A 25802-nucleotide genomic window follows, 5' to 3' on the forward strand; every position below is an offset into this window, starting at 1 on the left:
TTTAGAGAGGGGAAGGGTAGAGAAGAGAGGAAGAGAAACATCAATGTGCAAGATAAACAGTGATCAGTTGCCTCTCACATGCCCACAGCCCAGGCATGTGTCCTGGCCCGAAAATGAACCTACTACCTTTGGGTTTGTGGGACAATGTCCAACCCACTGAGCCATGCCAGCCAGGGCAAAATTTCCTTCTTTTTGAAAAAACTGCAGTAAAAAACACAAAGCATAACTTTATCTTCTTAATAATTTTAAAGTACAGACAATAGTATTCGTAATTATATGCACATTGTTGTAGAACAGAACTCTAAGATCTCTAGAACTTTTTCATCTATATTTACTTTTCATCTTATTTTGTATTGGTTTCAGTTGTACAGCTTAGTGGTTAGACAATCATGTATTTTACCGCGCATTTCCCTTGGTATTTCCAGTACCCCAAAGGCACCATACACAATTATCGCAATATTATTGCACAGTCAACTAATTTGTGACAAGGGTGCCATGATCACTTAGTGGGGAAAGGACAGTCTCTATAAGAACTGGTTTTCTGCAAAGAAAAACAGTAAAGAAAAAAAAACGGCCATCATAAACAAAGCAACAAACAAGTGTTGGAGAGGTTATGGAGAAAAGGGGACCCTAGTGCACTGTTGGTGGGACTGCACACTGGTACAACCACTATGGAAAGCAGTATGGAACTACCTCAGAAAACTAAAAATGGATCTGCCTTTTGACCCAGCAATTCCACTGCTGGGACTCAATCCTAAGAATACTAAAACACCAATCCAAAAGTACCTATGCACCCTGATGTTCATAGCAGCACAATTTACAATAGCTAGGTGCTGGAAGCAACCTAGATGCCCATAAGTAAATGAATGAATCAAAAAACGATGGTACATTTACACAATGGAATTCTATGCAGCAGAAAGAAAGAAGAAGCTCCTACCCTTTGCAACAGCATGGATGGAGCTGGAAAGCATTATGCTAAGCGAAATAAGCCAGGCAGTGAAAGATAAATACCGTATGATCTCACCTTTAACAGGAATCTAAATAACAAAACAAAGAAACAAGCAAATATAACCAAAGACACTGGAATAGAGGACAGGCTGACAGTGACCAGAGGGGAGAGAAGAGGGAATTTCAAGGGAGAATGGGAGGGGTTTCCAGGAACAAATTTAAAGGACACATGGACAAAAACTAGGGGCAGGGTGGTATTGGGAGGGAAGTGGGGAGGATTGGGTTGGTGGGCTGAATTGGGAGTAAAAGGGAGAAAGCTGTACTTGAACAACGATTTAAAAAAAACAACAGTAAAAAACTCAACTGGTAAATTAAAATGGAATACTAAAAATTATTCAAATAATCTAAATGAAGGCAGAAATGAGAAACAGAGGAACAAAAAGCAGAGGTAACAAAGGAAAAAGGGTATCTTCATCTGAACATATCATAATTACAATAAGAATATGTTATCTAAAAACAGCACTTGAAAGTCAAAGATTATCAATAAGGATCTTTTTAAACCACAAAGACTCAACTAAGTGCTGTCTACAAAAACTCATTTTAAATGTAATCATATAGGTAGGTTAAAAATAAAAGGTTAAAAAAGATATGCCACACCAACACTAATTAAAGAAAGCTGTATTGGCTGTACTGTCAGACAAAGTAACTTCAGATCAAGGAAAATCACCAGGTACAAAAGTGATAACAACACAATGACAAGAGGGTGAACTCAACAAAAAGACACAAAAATCTTAAATGTGGATGCACCTAACAGAAAAGCTTCCACCTATATAAAGCAAAATTTATGGAACTCAAAGGGGAAACAGACATATTATTTTTTAAATATATTTTATTGATTATGCTATTACAGTTGTCCCATTTCCCCCCTTCACTCCCCTCCACCCTGTACACCCTCTCCCACCCACATCCCCCCACTTAGTTCATGTCCACGTGTCATACTTATGAGTTCTTTAGCTTCTACATTTCCCATACTATTCTTGCCCTCCCCCTGTCTATTTTCAACCTACCACCTATGCTACTTATTCTCTGTACCTTTTCCCCCTCTCCTCCTCCCACTCCCCTGTTGCTAACCCTCCATGTAATCTCCATTTCTGTGGTTCCATTCCTGTTCCAGTTGTTTGCTTAGTTTCTTTTGGTTTTGCTTTAGGTGTGGTTGTTCATAATTGTGAGTATGCTGTCCTTTTACTATACATGTTTTTTCTTTATCTTCTTTCTTAGATAAGTCCCTTTAACATTTCCTAAAATAAGGGCTTGGTGGTGATGAACTCCTTTAACTTGACCTTATCTGAGAAGCACTTTATCTGCCCTTCCATTCTAAATGAGAACTTTGCTGGATAGAGCAATCTGGGATGTAGGTCCTTGTCTTCATGACTTGGAATATTTCTTTCCAGCCCCTTCTTGCCTGTAAGGTCTCTTTTGAGAAATCAGCTGACAGTCTGATGGGAACTCCTTTGTAGGTTACTGTCCCCTTATCTCTTGCTACTTCTAGGATTCTCTCCTTCATTTTTACCTTGGCTAACGTAATTATGATGTGCCTTGGTGTGTTTCTTCTTGGGTCCAACTTCTTTGGGGCTCTCTGTGCTTCCTGGATTTCTTTGAAGTCTATTCCCTTTGCCAGATTGGGGAAGTTCTCCTTTATTATTTGTTCAAATAACTTTTCCACTTGTTGCTCTTCCTCTTCTCCTTCTGGTACCCCTATAATTCGGATGTTGGAATGTTTAAAGGTGTCCTGCAGGCTCCTAAGCTTCTCCTCGTTTTTTTGAATTCTTATTTCTTCATGTTTTCCTGCTTGGTTGTTTTTTGCTTCCTTCTGGTCCACTCTATTGTTTTGAGACCCAGTTTCCTTCCCATCACTATTGGCTCTCTGTGCATCTTCCTTCATCTCTTTTATGGTAACCTGCATTTTTCATGTTAATTTGCGCCCAAAATCAACCAATTCTGTGAGCTTCCTGATAACCAGTGTTTTGAACTGTGCATCTGATAGATTGGCTATTTCTTGGTCGCTCAAAAGGATGAGTCCTGGGGGACTGATCTGTTCTTCTGTTGGAGACATATCTCTCTCTGTCTCTCCTTTTTTTCCCCCCTGTCTGGTTGCTCTTATTACCATGAGGGGCGGAGCCTTAGGTGTTTACCTGGGCTGGTCACCCCAGTCACTAGATTGTGACGTTGTATGTGGGGACGGGTTCCGGGGGCGGGAGGGAACAATGGCGGTAGTTCTGTTCTCCTGGGATCACAGTCCCTTCTCTGGGATCCTGGGTTGCGCACTCTGCCCTGGTCCACAATCGCTGCTTCACTGGGTCTGCCAGCCGCTGCTTGCGTACTCAGGGTCCACTGCTGCGATCTTGCACGCCCCGGATGCCTTACGTGCCGAGTTCACACCGAGTTCTCCCCATCACCATGCGCCGCTGCCGACCCGCGCCCGCCGGAAACAGACACATAATGGGTTGGACACTTATGTGTTTGGACACTTCAACACATCTCTCGCAGTAATCAATAAAACAGACAGAAATCAGCAAGGATATAGAACAATCACGTCAATCAACTTGATCTAAGTGAAATTTATAGAACGATCAACTCACAAATGGCAGAATACACATTCTTCTCAAGTTCACAACATGAATTATCAAAATAGACTAAAGCTTGATTGGGTAACAAAACAAATCTTAGCATGTTTTAAATGAACCCAAAACCTGTTCCTTTGATAAAAGGCCACCAAGAATGACAATGAAAAAAGAAGACACAAATTACTATTATCAAGAATGAAAAGATATCACTAAAGAACTCACAGACATGAAAAGGATAACACAGTAACACTACAAACAACTATGTGCCCATAAATTCTTCAATTTAGCTGAAATGGAGCATTTCCTTGAATAATGCAAACAATCAAAATTCATCCAAGATGAAATAGATAACTTGAATAATCCTACACCTACTAAAGAAAATAAATCCATAGTAAAACGTGAAAAAGAAATCTCTAGGTCCAGGTGGTTTCTCTTACAAATCCTACTAAATGTTTAAAAAAAAAAACACTAATTCTACACAACCTTTCTTCCAGAAAACAGAAGAGGAGGGAACACTTCCCAACTCATTCTTTGATGCCAGCATTGTGCTGATACCAAAATTAAAGATAGATGGTATGTGAAAACAAAATTACAGACCAATATCCCTCATGCACATACACACAAGGAGTACTTAGTGAAGTACTCTTAGTAAGTCAAATCCAGTAATATGTAAAAAGAATAATACACCACGATCAAGTGAGGTACATCCTGTGATTTCAAGACTGGTTTAATATTTGAAAATCAGCCCATGTAACCTACCATATCAATAGACTAAAGTAAAACCACATGATCATACCCATTGATGAAACAAAAACATTGGGTGAAATTCAATACCCATTCATAAAAAATACTCTCAGCAAAGTAAGAAGTAAACTTCCTTAACCTGATAACCTATAGCTAACATCATAATAGTGAAAAGACTGAATGCTTTCCTTTTAGACTAGGAACAAGGAAAGGGTGTTCACTTTCTCTCCACATTGTGATTGAAGTGTTAGCTAGAACAAAAATGCAAAAAGAGGGAAAGAAACATACAGACTGGAAAGAAAGGAATAAAATTGTTCCTACTTGCACATGACATGATCATCTATACGAAAAAAAGAACACACCAAAAAACCTAGAATAGGTGAATTTATCAAGGTTGCAAAATATAAGGAAATCACATGAAAAGAAATCAATCAATCACACACACACATACACTAGCAATAAACAATTGGAAACCAAAGGTTTAAAAAAGGTACCATTTATCGTATCACCAAAGAATACAGTACTTAGGGATAAATCTAACAAAACATGTGTAGGCTCTGTATAAAACACTGATGAAAAAAAATTTTTTTTAAAAGATTATTTATTTATTTATTTTTAGAGAGGGAAGGGAGGGAGGGAGAGAGAGAGGGAGAAAGAGAGAGAGAGAGAGAGAGAGAGAGAGAGAGAGAGAGAGAGAGAGAGAGAGAAACATCAATGTGCGGTTGCTGGGGGTTATGGCCTGCAACCCAGGAATGTACCCTGGCTGGGAATCAAACCTGGGACACTTTGGTTCCCAGCCTGCACTCAATCCACTGAGCTACGCCAGCCAGGGTGAAAAAAATTTTTAAAGGACTAAATATGAAGGAATATATTGTGTACATAAATTAGAAGACTCAGTATACCTAAGGTGACAATTCTCTTGCAGTCACTGTGGAAAACAGTTTGGTGGTTTCTCAAAGAGTAAAACATAGAATTACCATATGACCCAGCAATTCTATCCTAGATATATTCCCCCCCAAATGAAAACATATGTCCACACAAAAACATGCACACAAATGTGTTTAGCAGCATTATTCACAACAGCCAAAATGTAAAAATAACCCAAACACCCACCAGCAGATAAATGGATAATCAAATTGTGGCATATCCATACAATGGAATACTATACAGCCATAAAAAGGAGCAACACACTGATTGATGCTACAACTTGGATGAATCTTGAAAACATTATGCTAAGTGAAAGAAGACAGACACAAAAGGTCACATATTATATGATTACTCTTATATGCTATATCCATAATAGGTAAATACATACAGACAGAAAGCAGATTAGTAGTTACCAGGGAATAAGGGGAAGGGAACATGGGGAACAATCACTTAACGAATACCAGGTGTTTTTATGGGATGAAGAAAATACCTTGGAAATAGAAAGAGATAGTGGTTGCACCACACTGTGAATCCACTAAATGCTGCTGAATTGCACACTTTAAAATAGTCAATCACTAGTGAAGTTTCTCACAATTACAGAGAAAGCCTTAGCAATATACAGGGTCCATCACAAATAACATTCCTTTTTATTACAAAATCTTAAGCTTGTACCATAATTCTCAAACATAACAATATCACACTCGCGCGGGCTGGTGTGGCTCAGTGAATTGAGTGCCATCCGGCCCGTGAACCAAAGGGTCATCGGTTCGATTCCCACTCGGGGCACATGCCTGGGTTGTGGGCCAGGTCCCTGGTGTGGGGCATGTGAGAGGCAACCACACACTGATGTTTCTCTCCCTTTCTTTCTCCCCCTCTACCCCTCTGTAAAAATAAATAAATAAAAACTTAAAAAACAATATCACATTCGAGCACACTATATGACATTTTAGATGAAATGTTCAAACTATAAATTAGTACACCCATATTATTACCCTACTAATCACACTCGAGCAGGTGTTACTTCTGCCAGACCCTATATGAAGACCTGCAGAGAAGTGATAAAAATCTTGCAATAGTGCCTCCCATTAGAGAAGAGTAAATGGTGGCTCTGTTTTCTACAGAATCAAGCTCTGGTAGGAGAGGAAGATGATGAGGGGAAGATGAGGAAGTTGTAAAGACACTTCCCCTATGTTTTAAAAAAAGATTGCTGAAGACTAGGCCCTGGATCAGACTTTAATTTGATGGAGCTGGTATCTACCTTAAGCAAATGCCCTCAAGAACCTACATCTGGAAGAAAGAAGTCTGAGCTCAGGGTTTAATGCTACAAACATCCACTGACTCTGATGCTGGGTACAAATTCCAAAGGGCTCTAACTCAGCAAGGTGGGCTGCCACCTGAGTCGGTGTTTTGGCTTCAAAGCCAAAGAGAATTTGAGGGGTATGTCCCTAACTCTCTTTTTACTATAAACTCTATTATTTAGGGTTTACACTAGGGTAAACTCTATTTTAGGGTACAAATTTTCAGGATATGATGTTTTTCAGGAATGCACACATCCCATTCTAGCAGAAAAGGCCTCTAATGAAAGATGTCAGCTTCCATAAATTAATTTACATATAGTAATGCAATCCTGATAAAAAAAATCCTAATAGGGTTTTTCATAAAATTGACAAGCTAACTCTAAGACCCATCTGGAATAGAAAAAGCTCAATAATGGTCTAGAAATTCTGGAAAAATAATAACAAGTAGGTAGATACCTCCTTGTTAAACTACCTTTCTAGTTTTGCTGGGTGAAGCAGGAAAAGGGAGGGTGATGGGGAAGCAAAGGCTGTGTGAGTTGTTTGTTCCGAGGGGACCAGACCACATCTGGATGTCTTGGCTGTAGGTCGATGTGACTATTTACTGAAGGAAAAATGGGTGGCTGAGGAACTTGGCATGACCCTAAGACCAATCAGCTCAGCACAGAGATGATGGCCTTGATGAGCATCTATGCTCTCCTCAGGTCCAAAGCGAGTTCTGCAGAAGGGATTTGCTTTACTAGACCAATGTGACATTGCCACAGAAATGGACAAAATTATTTTATGGAACAGAATAATAATATCTAACATTTACATAACATTTACCATGTGCTGTGCAATGACGTTAAGTGCTTTATATATATTAATTTTAACCCCACAACCTATGAGGTCAGTACAGAGAAGTTAACCGGCTTACACAAGGTCACATAGCTATTAAGTGACAGAACTGGGAATACAGAGCAGAAAAACAAATCTGGATATATAAGGGAATTCAGTTTATGACAAAAGGGGAACTTCAAATCACTGGAATAATGATGAACTAGTCAATAAACTGTGTTGGAGCAAATGACTACCCATATAGAAAAAAATAAAGTTAGATTCTTACCTCCCACAATGCACAAAACTTGATTCCAGAAAAAGAGCTAAAATTTTAAGTTCTATATAAATTTTAGGTGAAAATATAAGAAAGTCTTCTTACATATGACATAAACTACAAAAAAATTGATAAAGATGACTATGTATGAAATCTTCTACCATAAGATACCATAAATGAAACACAAGAGAGAAAAATACTTCAACATTTCCAAAATATATTAAAATACTCCAACAAATGTAGAATAGGGAACCCCTGCAGACCAATAAGAAAAACAAACATCTTAGTAGAAAAATGGGTGAAAGACTGAATAGATAATTCACAGAAAAGAAGTAAAGAAGAGCCAATAAACATAAAACAAACTGAGACACCATTTTGTGCCTTCTGCTTGGCAAAAATGTAAATGGCTGATAAGGCTGTAAATGTAATGCTGGTAAGGCTGTGGAGAAACAGGTATTTCTCATAACACTGCTCATATTCTGGTTGTTTCAGAGGGGAATTTGGCACTATTAACATTTATTTTGTACATACTGTTCAACCCAGCAGATAAATGTTAGCTGGTACATGGGCACTAAGGGTTATTTACAAGAACTTTCATTGCAGCATTGTTAGTAACAGTAAGAAATTAGAAACAACCTAAATGTTAATCAGTAGGGAATGGCCAAAGGAATCATGGTACAGCTATGCTATAAGACTACTACGCAGCAGGTATATCTCAATATGTACTGATGAAGTACATCTCTAGGAACTGATGTTGAAAGATATCCAAGCAAGCTGTAGAACCACAGACACTAACACTACACCTGTATCTATTTATGTCTACATGTGGGTATAAACACAAGAAAATGAAAAGTGTACATCAAACTGATAGCAAAGGTTAACTTCCTCAGAGGCAGATGAGCATTAGTAACAGGTAATTTTCTCTGTCTTGTTCTAATTTTGGTAAATAGCATTAATTTTTTTAAAATATTAAAACCTACATTAAGTCAGCTATACTATAGAAAAAAGCGCTTTATACACTGAAGTACTTGATAAATCTTATCTTAAAACAAGGAGTCATCTCTTAAATGTAAAAAGTCGACTGAAAGGTTATTATATACTTTTGCCAGGGATGAACTGAATGACATAGAACACAAATAATACAGATGACGGAAGTAAAATAGGCAAGGGAAAAAGTCACCAATAGTGCAAGTTGGACTAAAAGTTAAGAATAGCTAATTATAACAGCTACCAATTTTTGAGAGCCACCCAGGAGCAAGACAACATGTCAGGTGCTCTGTACAAGCATCATCTCTAATTCTTACCTCAACCTGTGACATAGTCCCATTTTATAAATTAAGAAAATATGGTTCAGCTGTCCTGGATTGGGATTGGGATTAAGACTGGGGCTGGGGGAGCCCTTCTGGCCTGGACCCAAGTGCTCAGCTGCCCTTACTATACTCTGCATCCTTGAAGCATGCTCCCAAGCTGTCCTGTTCATCCAGACTGGCGTTCTCCTCCTCCTCCTCCTCGCTCTCGGCTTTCCAATATGCTGGCCTCTTGATGGGCCGCTTTCCTGGGGTGCGCTGGGAAGCAGGACTGCTAGTCACTGTGCCCAGCCCACTGCTGGAGCTTGTACTGCTTTGGTCCTGCCCCCTGTTCCACCAGGCCTGCAGGCTGGAGGTAGCTGGGGAGGACGATGAGGACTGCAGGTTGGCCATGCACAGCATGCCCTGGATGGCCTCCTGAGTGCTGGGAGAGGCAGGGGCCTCGCTGTAAGGGACAAAGGAGAAATGCTGAGGTAGTTTCTCTGGGTGTCAGTGGAAACCAGTCATCAGAATAATCAGGGAGAAGGTATAACAGCTGAGGGGTCAGAGTGAAAGGAAAAAGAGAATCACCCCAGGTGAAAAAAACAGAAATCAAACTAAAGGATCCATATAGTATCAAACATTGTTTTCATGAAAAGGCCAGCTCTCCTTGCTTCAAGTCTCTCCAGAGACAGCAGGCAAGGTGGCAAAAAGAAGGGCACATCTCCCTCCCTATTTATCCATGCTGCATTCTTTCCTTTAAAAAAGAAGGCCCAGTTCTCCCTTGTCTCTTCCAGCCCCTCTTACAACTTCCAGAGAACACAAAGCTGATTCCCCTTGATGTCTATACAGTCTCTCTCCCAGACCTTAAGTTTTTTAGGACACATTTCAAGTGTACTTTATTCTTTCCGCCCAAGTGCTCTGGCTAATTCTTTGTCCCTTTAAATAACAGCTTGAGTCCTGGCTGGTGTGGCTCAGTTGGTTGGAGCGTCGTCCCATTCACCAAAAGGCTGCAGGTTCGATTCCAGGTCAGGGCACATGTCTAGGTTGTGGGTTCAATCCCCGGTTGGGGACCCTCAGAGAGGGAACCAATCAATGTTTTTCTCTCACAACAATGTTTCTCTCTCAAAGCAATGAAAAAAACATGCCCACAGGCAAAGCTAAATAAATAAATAAATAAACAAACAAATAAATAAATATAAATAGCAGCTTGATAAATATCTGCAGATTGGCTGACTCAGCCCTTTGGGTGGGGGGGTGGGGGTATGCTGTTTGATTGCCTTGGAAAGGGGAGATGAAAGCCAGTTACTCACGTGAGGGCAGCGTAGTCAGGTCCCCCCACCTGCCTGCTGGCCTTGAGTAGATCAAGAATTCCACCGGCTCCACTCCCATTCCCAAGCTTGCCTTCGACCCCTTCTACCATGTCCTCATCTGTTGTATAGTCCTCCTGTTGGGGAAAGAGGATATCACCTCAGCTGCCCAGGGTTGGTCAGGTAAGGCCTCAATACAGGGTTCACAGTCTTACTCCTCAAACTATTATCTTCTGAGCACCAAGTACAGACTAAGTACTAAACAAAATACTCATTCTTTCATTTTAATTCCCACAGCATCTTTGTGAAGTGGGTCTTATAGGTCCTATTTTACAGATAAGGAAACTAAGGTTCAGTTAGGTAATTTGTGTAAGATCACAATCAGATATTCCAAATTGGATACTCTTTCTGTTCATCACACTGCCTTTTCTTCTACTCTGTATTAATGATTTATAAAATATTTTAACTAAATTATAACATTCCATTTATATGTTCAGCAACACTTAGTACAGTCTTTCATGTAATAAATACCTTAGGCACTGAATGCACAGAATATCTTTTTCCCCCAAGTAGAATGATAATCTGCCTTCTGCCTCTATAACCAGAATGAACAGAAGATTAGACACACACAGGACAGGCTCCTACCTCAATGTCAAACTCAACTTCTCCTGGTTCACGAACTCGGTTGGGGTCAGAGCAAGGCTTTGCACGGGGCAGCTTTCGGGGAAATTCTAGAAAACAATGGAATGCACTCATCATGAAGCCAAGATCAGCATCTGAGCTAAAGACCCAGGGGAAAGAAAATAAAACTATAATTTTCCTGAAAGTAATGACCACTGATGACTAATTTAAAGAGGTTAGGGATTAGCTTATAAATAAACCTCTAGCCCTGACTGGTGTGGCTCACTTGGTTGGGCATCATCCCACAAAGTGAAAGGCTGCCAGTTCAATTCCCAGTCAGGGCACATGCCTAGGTTGCAGGTTTGGCCCAGTTCAGGGCATGTGAGAGGCAACCGGTCGATATTTTTCTCTCACATCAATGTTTCTCTCCCTCTTCCTCCCTCCCTTCCCCTCTCTCTAAAACAATTTTAAATTAAAATAAAATAAATAAATAAATCTCTAGAGCAAATGTTACATGGAGGCCTACAGAGCTGGTAAATCAGAATGTCAACAAGCTCCAGACTAATGTCTGGAGTCTATCAAGGGGACCAAAAACAAATGTGAAGCGGGCAAAGCAGGAAAGAGAAAAAATGGGTACACACTTGGTCTTATTATCAGGGTTGTCTTCTCCTTTCCTAATCTCTCATCGATCTGCAGTTCATCATCTGAATCCAAGTCAAATTCATCCTCCATCACCTGTTCAGCCATTAGCCTAGCTTTGTCTTCCTTCCTTGCAATCTTAGCTCGCCGAGTCTTAGATAAGCTCTTTACCCTCTTGGTACTAGAGAAAAAGAGAAGAACATAAAAATAGTCACACTCATTATTGTTATGGTGGCGATTCTCTCCAAATTGATCTATAGATCCAACGCAATCCCTATCAAAATACAGCTCACTTTTTGCTCCTACCCTTTGCAACAGCATGGATGCAACTGGAAAGTATTATGCTAAGTGAAATAAGCCAGGCAGTGAAAGACAAATACCATATGATCTCGCCTTTAACAGGAACCTAAACAACAAAACAAAGAAACAAGCAAAATACAACCAAAGACACTGAAATAAAGAACAGACTGACAGACTTCAGAGGGGAGAGAGGGAATTTCAGGGGAATTTCAGGGGGAAAAGGGGAAGGGTTTAGAGGAACAAGTATAAAGGACACATGGATAAAAACTAGGGGTGGGTGGAAATGGGAGGGAGGAGGGGAGGGCTGGATGGGTGGGTGGGTTGGGATGGGAGTAAAAGACAGAAAATTGTACTGCAACAACAATTTAAATAAAACTTTAAAAAATAAAAAATAAACTATTTTGAAAAAAAATACAGCTCACTTTTTTTGTAGAAATCAATAAACTAATACTAAAATGTATATGGGTATACAAAGGCCTCAACATGGCCAAAACAATTTGGAAAAAGAACAAAGTTGGAGGATTTATACTACTCAATTTTAAAAATTACTATAAAGCTACAGTAATTCAGGGAGATACAGACAGAAGGATAGGCATACATCAACAGAACTGTACTGCAAGTCTAAAACTAAAACCTTAAATTCACGGTCAGTTGATTTCTGACAAAGGTGCCAAGACAATTCAGTTGGGAAAGGATGGTCTTTTTGACAAATAGTGCTGAAATAACTGGCTATCACATGCAAAGAAACAAATGTGGACTTGTACCTCACATCGTACATGAAAATTAACTCAGAAAGGGTCATAGGTCTAGATGAAAAAGCTAAAACTATAAAACTTCTAGAAGACATAGGAAAATACCTTTGTGACCTGGGATTACATAAAATTCAAAATGTTTGTGCTTCAGAAGACACTATTAAGAAAATAAAAAGAGCCCTGGCTGGTGTAGCTCAATGGATTGAGTACAGGCCTGCGATCCAAAGGATCACTGGTTTGATTCCCAGTCAGGGCACATGCCTGGGTTGCAGGCCAGGTCCCCAATGGGGAACATGCAAGAGGCAACCACACATTTTATTTCTTTCCCTCTCTTTCTTCCTCCCTCCCACCTCTCTAAAAATAAATAAAATCTTAAGAAAAAAATAAAAAGACACAGAGTGGAAAGAAATATTTGCAAATCATTTATCTAGTGAAGTATCTCTACCCATTACCTTTAAATAACTCTTAGGACTCTCTAGTAAGACAAATAAACCAATTAAAAAGTGAGCAAAAGATTTGAATAGAAGTTTCTCTAAAAATGATATTCAAATGACCAATAGTCACATGAAAAGATATTCAGCATCATTAGTCTTAAATGAAAATTAAGACACAATGAGCTACCAATTTATATCCACCAGAAAGGCTAAAATTCAAAAACACAGAGAATAACAAGTATTAATTAGTATTTGGAAAAACTTGTCATTGCTGGTGGTAATATAAAAGGGTACAGATATTTTGGAATAAATTTTGGCAGTTTCTTAAAAAGTTAAAAATAGAGTTATCATATGATCCAAAATTTTACTACTCAGTGAGAAACAAAAACATGTCAACACAAAAATTTGCATGCAAATGCTCATAGCACTATTATTCACAATAGCCAAAAGTGGAATCAATATAAATGACCACCAACTAGTGAATACACAAAATGTAGTATATCCATAAATGGAATACTACTCAGCAATAAAAAGGAAGCAATTAATGATACCCACTACATCATGGAACCTAAAAAGCACTATGCTAAGTGAAAGAAGCCAGACACAAAAGACCACATATTGTGTGACTCCATTTATATGAAATGTCTAGAAAAGGCACACAGAAAATAGATTAGTGGTTGTGTGCACTTGGAGAAGGGAACCAGTACTGACTATAATGGGTATTAGGGATCTTTGGAAGTGACAGAAACATTTTTAAATTGGATTGTGGTGATGTTTATACATTCTTTAAATTTATTAATAGTCACTTACTAGTACACTTAAAATAGGTTAATTGTATGATATGTAAATTGTACCTCAAAAAAGCTGTTAAAATATATAAAGGAAGTGAAACTCAGTAATGACTTAAATAATCCTGTTATACATGGTAAACAATATTAACCAGTACAAACTGCTAAAATAAACCTTATTGTTAAAAAGAAGTATATTTTTGGTAAATCAGTATACTTGATATATTTGGCAAATAATCATTTGGTGAACTAGCTTTCAGTGAATTGGCTCTCATTAAATTGGCCTATTTTCTACTTCACAGAGTTGTTGGGAGGATTAAATGAGCTAATGCAGAGACTGACACATGGCAAGTGCCTAATGGTAGCTAATCTTTTATATAATTAAGTTCTTGGGGCCTCAGTTTCTATATTAGTAAAAGAGAGGTCACAACACTGACCTTCAGGGTTGCTCTGAGGACTAAACAAAATAATATATGTAAATAGCTAAAATAGAGTCTGATAAAGAGAACATGCTCTGTAAATGGTAGCTATTTATGCCCTGATCTTTTTAACTTCTAGTCATGAAAAATGTCAAATATATACGAAAATATAAAAGTATTGTATAACAAAACACCAATGTACCTATCACCCAGTTAAGTTTCAGCAATTATCAACACACAGCCAATCTTGTTTCATTTACACCTCAGTCCCCACAAAATACTGGATCACTTTGGAGAAAAGTCCAGACATAACATCATCTGGTCTGTAAATATTTCTATACCTTGATTCTGTAGGTTCACTTAAAAGCCACCTCTGCAGCTTCAGGAAATAATAGAAGCAGCACAAGAAAGACTGGTAGGAAAGGGGAAATGTCTCATTGTGTCCCCAGTAGCCATTACAGGCTGGATGGACCCTTAGGGCTCTCAATTTTCTCTTCCCCAGAGACCAACCATTGGTTCTGGACAAAGACAATGCTCACTGATCTTATTCTTTAGTAACAAAGCTCTCAAATTCAAAGGATAGCTCTACTGCTTTCAGAATCTGCCCTACTCTCACACTCTCTTTTCCCTTATTTCTCAGCCAGGTGGAACTACTACACCTCACCCTTGGGATCTGAAGACAACCTTTTCCCACAAAAAGGCTATTAAGGTATCCTTGTTGCTTGAGGTCCCACAATGTTCATACTCTGTACTTGGCTCTTGACAGCTCCTGGTATTCTGGGTGTCCAGATGATAACTCTTACTAAACCTTCTTCTGCCTGCCTATGTGTTTCAGGATTTTTGATGACCTAGTCAGTGTTCATACACATACCATTATCACCACCATCATCACCTTTCATCTTCAACCTCATCATTGTATTTATAAGAGCTCCCATTAAATCAAGCATTTACTATGTGGCAGGCCCTCTGATAAGCACTTTATATATACTTATCTCATTTATTCTTCCAACAACCCTAAGTAAGTTTTATCTATAGAACAGATATAATGAGAACACTGAGGCAGACAGGTTAATTACCTTGCCATCATCACACATGAATACATGTCAGAGCTGAGATTCAAACTCAGGATTGTCTGAGTCCCAAGCCCATGCTTTTTGTTGTGAACAGCTTTTATTTTTTTAGAAAATGTTCTGTTGCACTGGCTGCTGTGGTTCAGTTGGCTGGGCCCTGTCCAGCAAAGCAAAAGATCACTGGTTCGATACCCAGTCAGGACACATGCCAGGGTTGTAGGGCTGGTCCCCGGTCAGGCACATAGGAAAGGCAACTGATCGACATTTCGATGTTTCTCTCCCTCTTTCTCTCTCCCTTCCCCTCACTCTAAAAATAAATAAAATATTTTTTTAAAAAATAAAATGTTCTGTTAAAAATTATTTTAAGAAGAGTAATACATGATCATTGTATAAAATTCAAATACCATTGAAGTGCAAATTTCCTCTACTGCCTCCCTATCCTACTTTCCAGAGGTAATTACTGTTACAAGTTTGGTTGACAAGTGTAAAGTAATAAATATATTTATTTGTGTGAATGTGTATAATTATCTTTGGAAAGTAATCATTGACATTGGTTACCCATGAGGAGGGGAACTGGGGAAAAGAGAGCAAAATTTTTCACTATGTATTCTTTAATGGTTTTCGAATTTTAAATTGTATAAATTAAATTTTAAAATTCTTTGAAAAAGTTAAATTAAAAACAAAGGGAAAAATCTGTATATTGCTTTCATACACAAGCATACATATGTACACATGCATTTTTTAAAAATTAAAATGGAACTATCCTTATATATTATTTTATAAACTGAATTTTTCACTTAAGAATTTACCTTGATCGCTCCATGTCAATAATTAAACTAATTCCTTTTCAACAGCTGCATGGTATTCTATTCTAGATGCACTATAATTTATCTACCCTACCTTTATTGATGAACATTTCCAATTACTATTATAAACAAAGATGTGAACATTTCTCTTTATATACCTGTGCAAATATTTCTGCAAAATAAATTCCTAAAAATTGAATAGCAAAAGGTATATAAAAAACTAATGCTCTTAACTATTATGCTATCCTACCTGTTATACCTGCCAGCAGTTCTGACTTGCTGAAATTTCTAGATCTTATACAAGATTTTTCTGAGGATTACCAATTAGATTCCAGACTTCTCCCCTACCACCCACAAACACACAATGGTTCTCTGAACTAAGCAATGATATTTGGTAATTTCTGGGTATTTCCCCAAGTGCAGTCCCTCCCCAACCCATGTTCCAGTCCCAGGTCCCAATTCCATGTTCTGTGTCAGTGGCATGTTGCCACTAACAGTCCCAGTATCTCTTTGCTCATTCTGTCCACCTCACCTGCCATTAGACATCAATAGGGCCAGTGGGCCCTCATTCCCACCAACGTCCACGTCTGGCGAGTCATCGTCTGAATCATTCAAGCGGGTACCAGTGATGTTGAACTGCAGAAGGAGGAGGCTCAGTTGTCACCTGTCTGGGTCTCCCATGTGAATCAAGACAGCCAGTTCCCTCTGGTTTCACCGGTTTAGTTCACTGTCAAAACCACCTAAACAAAGGTTTCTGCTACACTGCCCCCCCCACATCCCCACCCCAAATGATCACAGTAGTAGGAAGTTGAGAATGTATGGCTGGCTTCAGGTGAGGCCCTATCAATCTTATAAAACACGTTCCCTAAAAAGAGGGAGGAGTACTTTCACATGCCCATAGAAGGCACCACAACCTTGAGGCAAGGTAGAGCCCTGGAGGATAGCTTTTCTCAAGGACCTTTTTAAGACTCCAACCTGGCACTCACATAACATGTTCTCAAATGCCATTCCCATCCCAGCATTTCAAGATTCAGCTCATGTCACATTTTCTAAGAAGAGCTCCTGACCATTGCCCCTATCCTGATAGAATAATCCCCTCTGTGTCTCAGGGTCCCACACACACCCCTGATTGTGGCATCCACAATACTTCATTGCACTCATTGGTTTTTATGTCTATCTTTCTCACTAGCCTGTCAGCCTCTTGAAAGTTACATCTATAGCAGCACCTATCACAGTGCCCAGCAGACAAGGTCTCAACAAATGCCTGTTAAATGAGTGGGAGTGGTAGCCAAACACCAGGGGCCCTAAGAGAGGTGGGAGAACAGAATAGCCTGTCCTTTTGATACCCTGCTCTTTCAATGGACCCAAAGGGTTGGGCTGAACCCATGGGCCAGCACCCACCTTTGCTTTCTGGGAAGAACCTGTCTTCAGTGCCTGATGATTATGTATGCCCATGAGATTATAGCTCAATTGGCCAAAGGGCCCCAAGGCTGAGCTCTCCTCGCCCTTTTGCTCTGCCTTCTTGAAGAGTTCCTTAGGCTTCAGGCTTTCTTCTCTGAATCACTTTTGGAGGGCAGTGGCAGTCTGTACATGGCTACTAAAGTGGAATGGGCTGGTCTGCTTAAGGGAATGGAGCTGCTGGGGAGATCCTCTGCATCCCAAAGATATTACTCATCTTCCCAACCTTCTGTTGGAAGATATCCTACAGGAGTGTCAGTACACAAGGGGCTTAGAGCTTACTCAAGGGTTCTTTCTGCTAACAGCAGAGGTCTATTCATGGCACTGGCAGTACTGCCGTGCAAGTGGCTTACACATGCTCCACACAGGCACACCCTAGTTTTTGCATGATGAGTCATCAAGAATTTACTGGGTGGCATTTCTTTACTCAGCCACTGACAAATACAGAGAAGATGAGCAGAGGGAAAGCCCAGCATTACTGTCAAAACCGAGAGAAAAGTCTCCAAGAGCAGCTGACATGAGACAAAATAACTGAGTACTATACTATGTGGTTCCAACTGAAGAATTTGAGAGAAACAGAGAGGTTCTGGTCTTAATTCTGCTACTAGCTACCTCTGTGGTCTCAGAAAAGTGATCTAACCACTCTGGGGCTCTGTTGACTCAACTATAAAATTAAAAAATTAGACTAGAAAGGTGGTTTTCAAAGATGTTCTATGGCTCCTTTGAGCTTCTTGGGAGGGGCCATGACAACTGGAGGGAGGTGGAAGGCAAACAAGAGGAACAAGTGGAGCTCTAAGCCTATTGACTTCATCTTATTCATATCAGCTATGCTTTGACTGGTTATATATATTAGACTTCCATGTAAAATCTTCTTTGAAAAAATGGATTCCATTGCTTTAAAATGTTTGAAAGTCAATGGATCAGATATGACCTATCACTAAGTCCCCTTCCAACTAGACCAAAGGTCTGCATATACAAAATGGTTGAAGTGAGAAGAGCTGGGAAAAGGGTAGGCCTTCTAATTAAACCAGAAGGATTCTGACAAATAGGAGTGTAAGAAAATGAGGTTGGAGGTGGACAATGGAAGCTATGCTGTAGGCAGTGAAACATGCTGTAAGCAGTAAGGCTAGAAGCCCAGCTTCCCAGTAGCTCACTCTGACCACCCTCCAGCATGGATTTAGTGCTAAATGGAACTTTACAGATTCTGAGCTAAAGGGAAATTTAAACTTCCTGAAGTCCAATCCTCCTCTGGTGCCTCTGTTGCTTCACCAGCCCACACTGAGTTCTCTCTTTGCTGCAAAGTCTATTATTAATAACAATGGCTCACATTTATTCAGTCCTTAACTCTGCCAGGCACTGTGCGAGGGGCTCTACATTCATCAGTTTTTAGTTCTAACAAAACTCTGAAAAAGTGGAGTTATCCCCACTTTATAGATAAGGATACTGAGGCTCTGAAAGTCTTGGAAGTGACAAAGCAGGAACCAGAACTCACATTTCTCTGAGTCTCTTACCACTACACCGTATTGCCTCATGGTTTATGCCACCTGTTGGAACATGGCTTTGTAATCACCTTCAAACCGGGGGAACTGTCATTTTGTACAATGCAGAGACTGAGTCAAAATGTTAATAACAACAACTAACAACAACTGCTACTACTGTGACTTCCACCACCCACCACCGCCATGACACACCATCAAAATTTATTGAGCACCTACTGTGTGCCAAGCTCTATACTTAATGCTCAAACTGTATTACCTTATTTAACCCTTTTAACAACCCCTGGGTATGTACAATTCTCCCCACTTTGGAGATGAGGAAATAAGGCTTAGACAGGTTAACTTCTCCCAGCGCCCCTTCCAGACTGTGAGTTCTTTGTGGACAGGCACTGTATTATGTATCCTAAGCACCTAGCCCAATGTGCGGCACACTCAAGGCACATAATAGAATTATCTGAATGAATAAATAGAGTCCCTGGTGGGGCCTTCCCAACCCTTCCCCTAAACTCTTATGCCAACTTCAGAGGCCTGACCTTGCCACGTAAGCCTCAATCCCTTCCCAAACACCTCCCCTACTCCCATGTTTCTTACTTCCACCAGGCGTATCTCCCTAGCCAGATCTTTAATGAGCTGTACAGTCCGCACTGTGTCCGGGATCTCATCCTCGTGGTCTGGAAGAGCCTGTCAAACAAAAAGCATGAAGAAGAGAGAAATAGACCCACATACAAATAAACAACTGATTTTTGACAAAGGTACCAAGGCAATGGAGAAAGGGTAGTAACAAATAGTGCTAGACCAATTAGATAACCATATGCCCAAAAAGAACCTCTATTCATATCTTGCACCACACACAGATATATATACAAATTCAAAAACAGATCACAGACCTAAATATAACATTGAAAATTATAAACCATTTAAAAGACAGCAGAGAAGAAAATCTTTATGACCTTGAGTTAGGCAAAGGTTTCTTAGGATACAAAAAGGATGAACCATAAAAGAAAGAAAATAATAATAAACTGAACTTAAAAAGAAAAATTTATCTTGGAAAAACACTGTTAAGACAAACCACAGACACAGAGAAAATATTTGCAAGACATATATGTGATGAAGGACAGTGTCAAAGACACGTGAGGGACTCAGGTGAAGGTTTGGGCCACACCCCTCAAAAGTCTAAGACCTAAGGGAGATCTCTGGGGACATCCCAGCCTCTACTACACTTGTGAGGACACAACTCAATGCTCAGTAGCTACCAGCCCACAGCTAGTTCAACAGCAACAGAGAGATAACTGTTGGTTGTCTCTCTTAATTCATTTGCAATCCTTCTGAGTCCTTGAGATTTGCATGTTTACATAGCCAGATCTCTCAAGCTGTTCCTCTGGGATTTCTTCCACCAGTTTTCACTTCACTTCAGTATCCAGAGGATTGATAAAAATTCCTCAGCATTTACTCCTCGTTTCCCATGATTTCATTCTTTTTATTCCTTTAATTCTTTTAATCTACCTGGAATTTATTTTGGTGGCTGAGCAAAGGTTGGCACCTAGAAGCCACATGACCCAGCTGGATAACCTTAACAGCTTCCTCCTCCCAGCCCAGAGGCTCTGGAAAGGTGAGGGAGCAAGTACCTCTCATGGAAGTCACCTGTACTTCACAAAAGACTTCTTCCATAAGCATGAGCTCTTCAGATCTGTGTCCTACTCTCCACCAGCTCCCTTTGGCCACACTATTTGGAGTCATTGGCCCTGGGCCATCCTGACCCAAGGCATGAGTACTTAGGACCCATCCACTTCCCTCCCCTTTGGTGTTTCTGGGACAGAGTTACTCTGAAGTTCACTTCATGGTGGGGGGAAGGGATTTCAGAGATGAAAGCAAGATAGCCACACCTGAGGGATGAAAAGAAACAGAATCACGGGCTAAGGCCCAGGCATAGATGAGCCTAAGGAGCAAGAGAAAGCAAAACACATAAAGTCCAAGGATATCTGAGGGGATGACTGGCAACAGAAAATGGGGAGATTGTGCAAGCCAATCCTGCAGTGGCTAAAGGTCTTCTTAGGTCACTGTATGTGTAGGAGAAATCTATAAAAAGTATCAGAAGGATAAAGAAATATGTTGATATCTTCTAGTTTTTGCATTTCTTAAAATTGCTTTTTTAAAAAGTCAACATTTTTAGTAAATAATCCAGTCACATAATTTAAAAATCAAACAATATATAAAGATATATACTGAAAAGCCTCATCAGCCACATTAGGCCATCAACTCCATTAGGCCACCCCCATGTTACTTTTGTTAGTTTCTTCTGCATCCTTCCAGATTGTGTCTTCAGGCAAATACAGGCACATACAAATATAATTATAGTATATAAGGTAGCACACTATACACAGGATTCTACACCTCTATTTGACAGATGCTGGAGATCTTTCCAAATCAGTACACAGAGAGCTTTCTTAATCTCTTTTATAGCTATTTAGTATTCAACTGGATAGATGGATATTGATATATCCCTAAAGAGCCATTTGGGCAATATGCATCAAGAGTCTTACTTTTTTTTCCCATATACTTTGAGGCAGTAATTGCTCTTCTAGCAATCTATCCTGAAGAAACAATCAAGAGATGAGGGACAAAGACTAATACTCATTGCACGATTTTCTATTAACTATCTCCCAAACAAATGAATAAATAAAAAGGAAGCAACAATAAACAAGTGGTTAAGTAAGGATGGTACATCCCTGAAAAAGAGTATCCTATAACTATTAAATGTTTACAGAGAACTTCTGTGACACACGAAAATTAAGATAAGCCAATCAATTCAAATACAAAATTGTATGTATAGGGTGACAGCAATTACATTTTTTAAATGCACATAAGAAAGATCAGAAGAAAATATACCCAAATGTTCATGTTAATTCCCTCTGAGTATTAAAATTACAGGTTGTATTTTTCCTTCTTTATACTCTTCAGTATTTTTCTAATTCTCTCGAGTAAGCATGTATTGCTTTCTTATAACCAGAAAGAAACATTTGATAACATAATCCAAAGAGCCCTAGCCGAGTCCTCTACTCTAGCACCAGGAGCCCACAAGCCTCCGTGGTCTTTTCCACCTTCCCAAAGCGTCTACACAAGGCCATTCCCTACAGAGGGCACAACTCTAAAGGAGGCAGAGAAATATGTATACTTACTTCTTTCTTTGTCCAGGCTCTAAAGGCCAAGTTCAGAGCTTTGCCACCATGGACCAGGTAGGAGGCAGGGTGTCTCCTGTTCTCTCGTAAACCTAGAGGGTAGAAGAGGAAGGCAGAGTGTGAACAAAGCCATGTAGGGAAGTGAAAGGCTTGTTACTTTTTTCAGGCAACCAGAGAAAATGCTCAAGGTTCTAAACACAACTCTAGATCTCATTCTTATAATAGCGTTCATTTAATGAGTACTTACTACATGTCAGGCATTTGACATCTTTATATCCCACCCTGTGTGCCAAGTACCACTATCTTCATTTTATAGCTCAGGACACTGAGGTTCAGACAGGCAAAAAGACTTGACCAAGGACATACACCTAGTAAAGTATCAAAGTCAATGCTGAATCCATGTCTGTCTGACTCCAAGGCCTGTGCTTCTTTCACTACACTTGGGTTTCAAAATGCAACACTCAGGAGGACCATGATTGCCATCTACACAGACCTGAAGGGCCATTAATGCGCTTGTTCTGAGTTACTCCAGGAGGAAGGTATGACAAACAGCCAGATTTAGGCTCAATAAAGAATTTTCTATTGAACCGAGATTTTCAGACCAAGTCATAAGCAGTTTAGACATCTGCCCTCCAACTGAAAACTTAAGTGACAGTCCGTCTAGGTAGCAGAATAGGGTCTTGAGGTATTAGGTAAGAAACTTGTCTCTGAGGTTCTGTATAACTCTGAGATACTGATTCTTCCTGGTCAAGTCACCTTGAAGAATCTCAGGTCTGATCAAGGGAGCCACTCCATTTCAGAGCAGAATGGGTAAGAGGAAACCCAGCAGGTGAGCTTCCACTGGGCGGATATCCAGAACCAACACAATGATGCCACAATGATCAGCACTGGGCCTTGTCCCAAAGGGAAGCAGTGTTTCTCAGGAAACTGAGACTACCCAGACTGAGTTTCTTACCTTAATTGGTAGCAAATGGGGATGATTTCACCATTGTCCAATTTTCTTAGTCACCTTTGCTAAATAAAAAAGTTAAATCTAGCCCTGACTGATATAGCTCAGTGGGTTCAGTGTCATCCAGCAAACCGAAAGATCACTGGTTCAAATCCCAGTCAGAGCACATGCCTGGGTTACCAGCCAGGTCCCTGGCTGAGGGCGTATGAAGGGTAGCCTATTGATGTTTCTCTCCCTCTCTTTCTCCCTCCCTTCCCCTTTCTCTAAAAATAAATAAAATCTTTTTAAAAAGTTAAATCCATGCTTTACCCTACTTTTTTATCATGCTTAGTAAAAAAGCCAATCACAAAAGATGACATACTGTATGAATCCAGTTTTATAGCATTCTTGAAATAACAAAATTATAGAGATGGAAAACAGATCAGTGATTTCCAGAAGTTATGGACAGTACAGGGGAACAGAGTGGGGGAGACTACACATGGGTAGAACCAGGAAGATCGCTGTGGCAATGGAACAGTATTGTATCTTGATTGAGGTGATGGTTACATGCACAGACACGCACACACACATGCTCAGGGATCAAGGTGAAAGGGAGAGTTGGCAATGAGGTTCATACCGCGAAAGATGTCCAGGATGTGCTTTCCCACATACCAACAGATGGTCTCAAAGTTGGGGAACTTGAAGAGGTCTGCTGTGCTCAGCCGCTTTTCAATCTCATAAGCTCTGGAGGAAGTAGGCACAACAATGATAAGGATCCCCTTTATTGAGCACCTACTAGGTATCAGCTATTGTTCTGAATCTTTTGTATCCATTATCTCTAATCCTCATGACTACCCTATAAGACCCTACTTTATGGGTTACGAAACTTGGGCTCAAAGGTTATATGACATGCCCAAAGTCACATAACCACTAAGTAAGGAATAGGTATTCATCCTCATTCTGAATAGCACCAGGAACCGGTATCCATTCCTTTCTGATCATCTGGTCTCCTGCGATGCTGCACTACACACTGTACCAGAGAACCCAAGGACTCTAGCAATTGGGAATAGACAACTTGGGGTCACCATAGCCTCAGGACTCACTTGAGCTGCATTTCGATGTTAAGGCTGTGTAAGAAGTTTCCTCCAAAAGCAAGGCAGTCCACAGGGGTCAGCACAGCATGGATCCATCCTGCCATGCAACAAGGCAAAATCAGAGCCGGAAGACATCTCCACTACCCACTCGGCTCAAACACAACTCACCTCTAGCAGTCAGCGTGGCAATAACTAAGAACATTCTAAGTTCCTCTGATTCAGAACATTTTAGGTCCCTCCATTCTCCCAATACCCATCCTGGCGAAGTCTGACATCATTATAATCCTGAACTGGGACAATCTATGGGGTTAATAAACTCCGACTTCCCCCCTCACCACTTCAAAATCTTTGTTACCTCATCCATCCTCTCTCTTGTCTCTAAGAAGGGTATCACCTCTTTGCCAATGACTACCCCTTCTCACTCTGCCCTAGATAAAACAGAGTTACTGTGTTGGACAGATCTGGGTTCAAATTCTGCCATTTCTAACTGAATATCCACTCCACAGGCTGGTTCTGAAGCATGCACCTAAGTTGGAACTCCATTCTCCTTGTCCTTAACCCTGTATTACCTTCTGGAACCTTCTGATTTTTCTCCTTAACTATATCTCATATTCACCTCCCCTTCTCCATCCATCCATCCTACCAACGCTTTGGTTAGACACCTCATTATCTACCACACAGGCTACTTTCAACAGCTTCCAAACTGGCTCCTCCACACCAGCAGTTTTAAGGTGTGCTCCAGGGAACCCTGGGGGTCTGTGAGACTCCGAGCATATCCAAGGTCAGAACTGTGCTCATGATAATACTAAAGTGTGATCTTTTTCATCCTCATTCTCCCACGAGTGTACAGTGGAATTTTCCAGAGGGTGTATGACATGATATGACAATGCACAGAAGCAGATTTGAGGATCCAGCTGTTTCAATGTTTTTGTAAACATTTAAAATATTTGCAAAAATGTAAATATTAATCTCACTAAATTTGGGGGGATTTAAAAGTTATTTTTCATACAAATTGTTATACTAATATGTAATGGGCTTATTACTATTAACTCTCAATGATTAAGAAATATTTTTAAATTTTCTGTTTAATTTATAACATAGTAAATATTAATATAAACCAAAAAGTAAAAGCTCTTTTGGGTCCTCAATAATATTTAAGAATATAAAGAGGTCCTGAGCCCAAAGTGTTGGCAAACCACTGCTCTACACCAATCGCAATCTCTGAAGTCTACCTTTCATGTCCCAAAGCAAAGTGATAGATCTAAAATACAAATCTGTCCATGTCATCCCCTGCTCAAAACTCTTCAATGAAATGTCCCCCTACAGAAGAATTAATAAACGGCCCTATACTCATACAATGGAACACTGGGAAGTAAAATGAACAAACTTCAGCTATATGATTCAACATGGATCTCACAATGTTCAGGGAAAAAAAACAAGCTGAGAAAACTATATCTTAAATATGATGATTCCATTTCTATAATATTCAAAAATATGTAAAACAATATGATATATTGCTTAACAAGGCTCCCTATATAATAAAGAGATCAAAATTCATAAGAATGGTCATTAGCAACTTCAGGACAATGGCCAT

General features: G+C 39.8%; 1 protein-coding gene across 1 annotated transcript in view; it reads right to left on the minus strand.

Annotated features, from left to right (window-relative positions):
* The window catches only part of PHF8 (PHD finger protein 8), a 93909-nt gene that overhangs the window by 29633 nt on the left and 38474 nt on the right, over positions 1-25802 (minus strand). The window contains 12 exon segments of the mRNA XM_028523368.2: positions 9067-9383; positions 10231-10364; positions 10873-10958; positions 11490-11668; positions 16589-16692; positions 17458-17603; positions 17606-17692; positions 17695-17758; positions 19602-19691; positions 22187-22278; positions 23752-23858; positions 24218-24305. Of these exon segments, the coding sequence (XP_028379169.1) occupies positions 9067-9383; positions 10231-10364; positions 10873-10958; positions 11490-11668; positions 16589-16692; positions 17458-17603; positions 17606-17692; positions 17695-17758; positions 19602-19691; positions 22187-22278; positions 23752-23858; positions 24218-24305 (1494 nt within the window).

This window comes from Phyllostomus discolor, chromosome X (assembly GCF_004126475.2).
Source record: "Phyllostomus discolor isolate MPI-MPIP mPhyDis1 chromosome X, mPhyDis1.pri.v3, whole genome shotgun sequence".
Taxonomy (NCBI): domain Eukaryota; kingdom Metazoa; phylum Chordata; class Mammalia; order Chiroptera; family Phyllostomidae; genus Phyllostomus; species Phyllostomus discolor.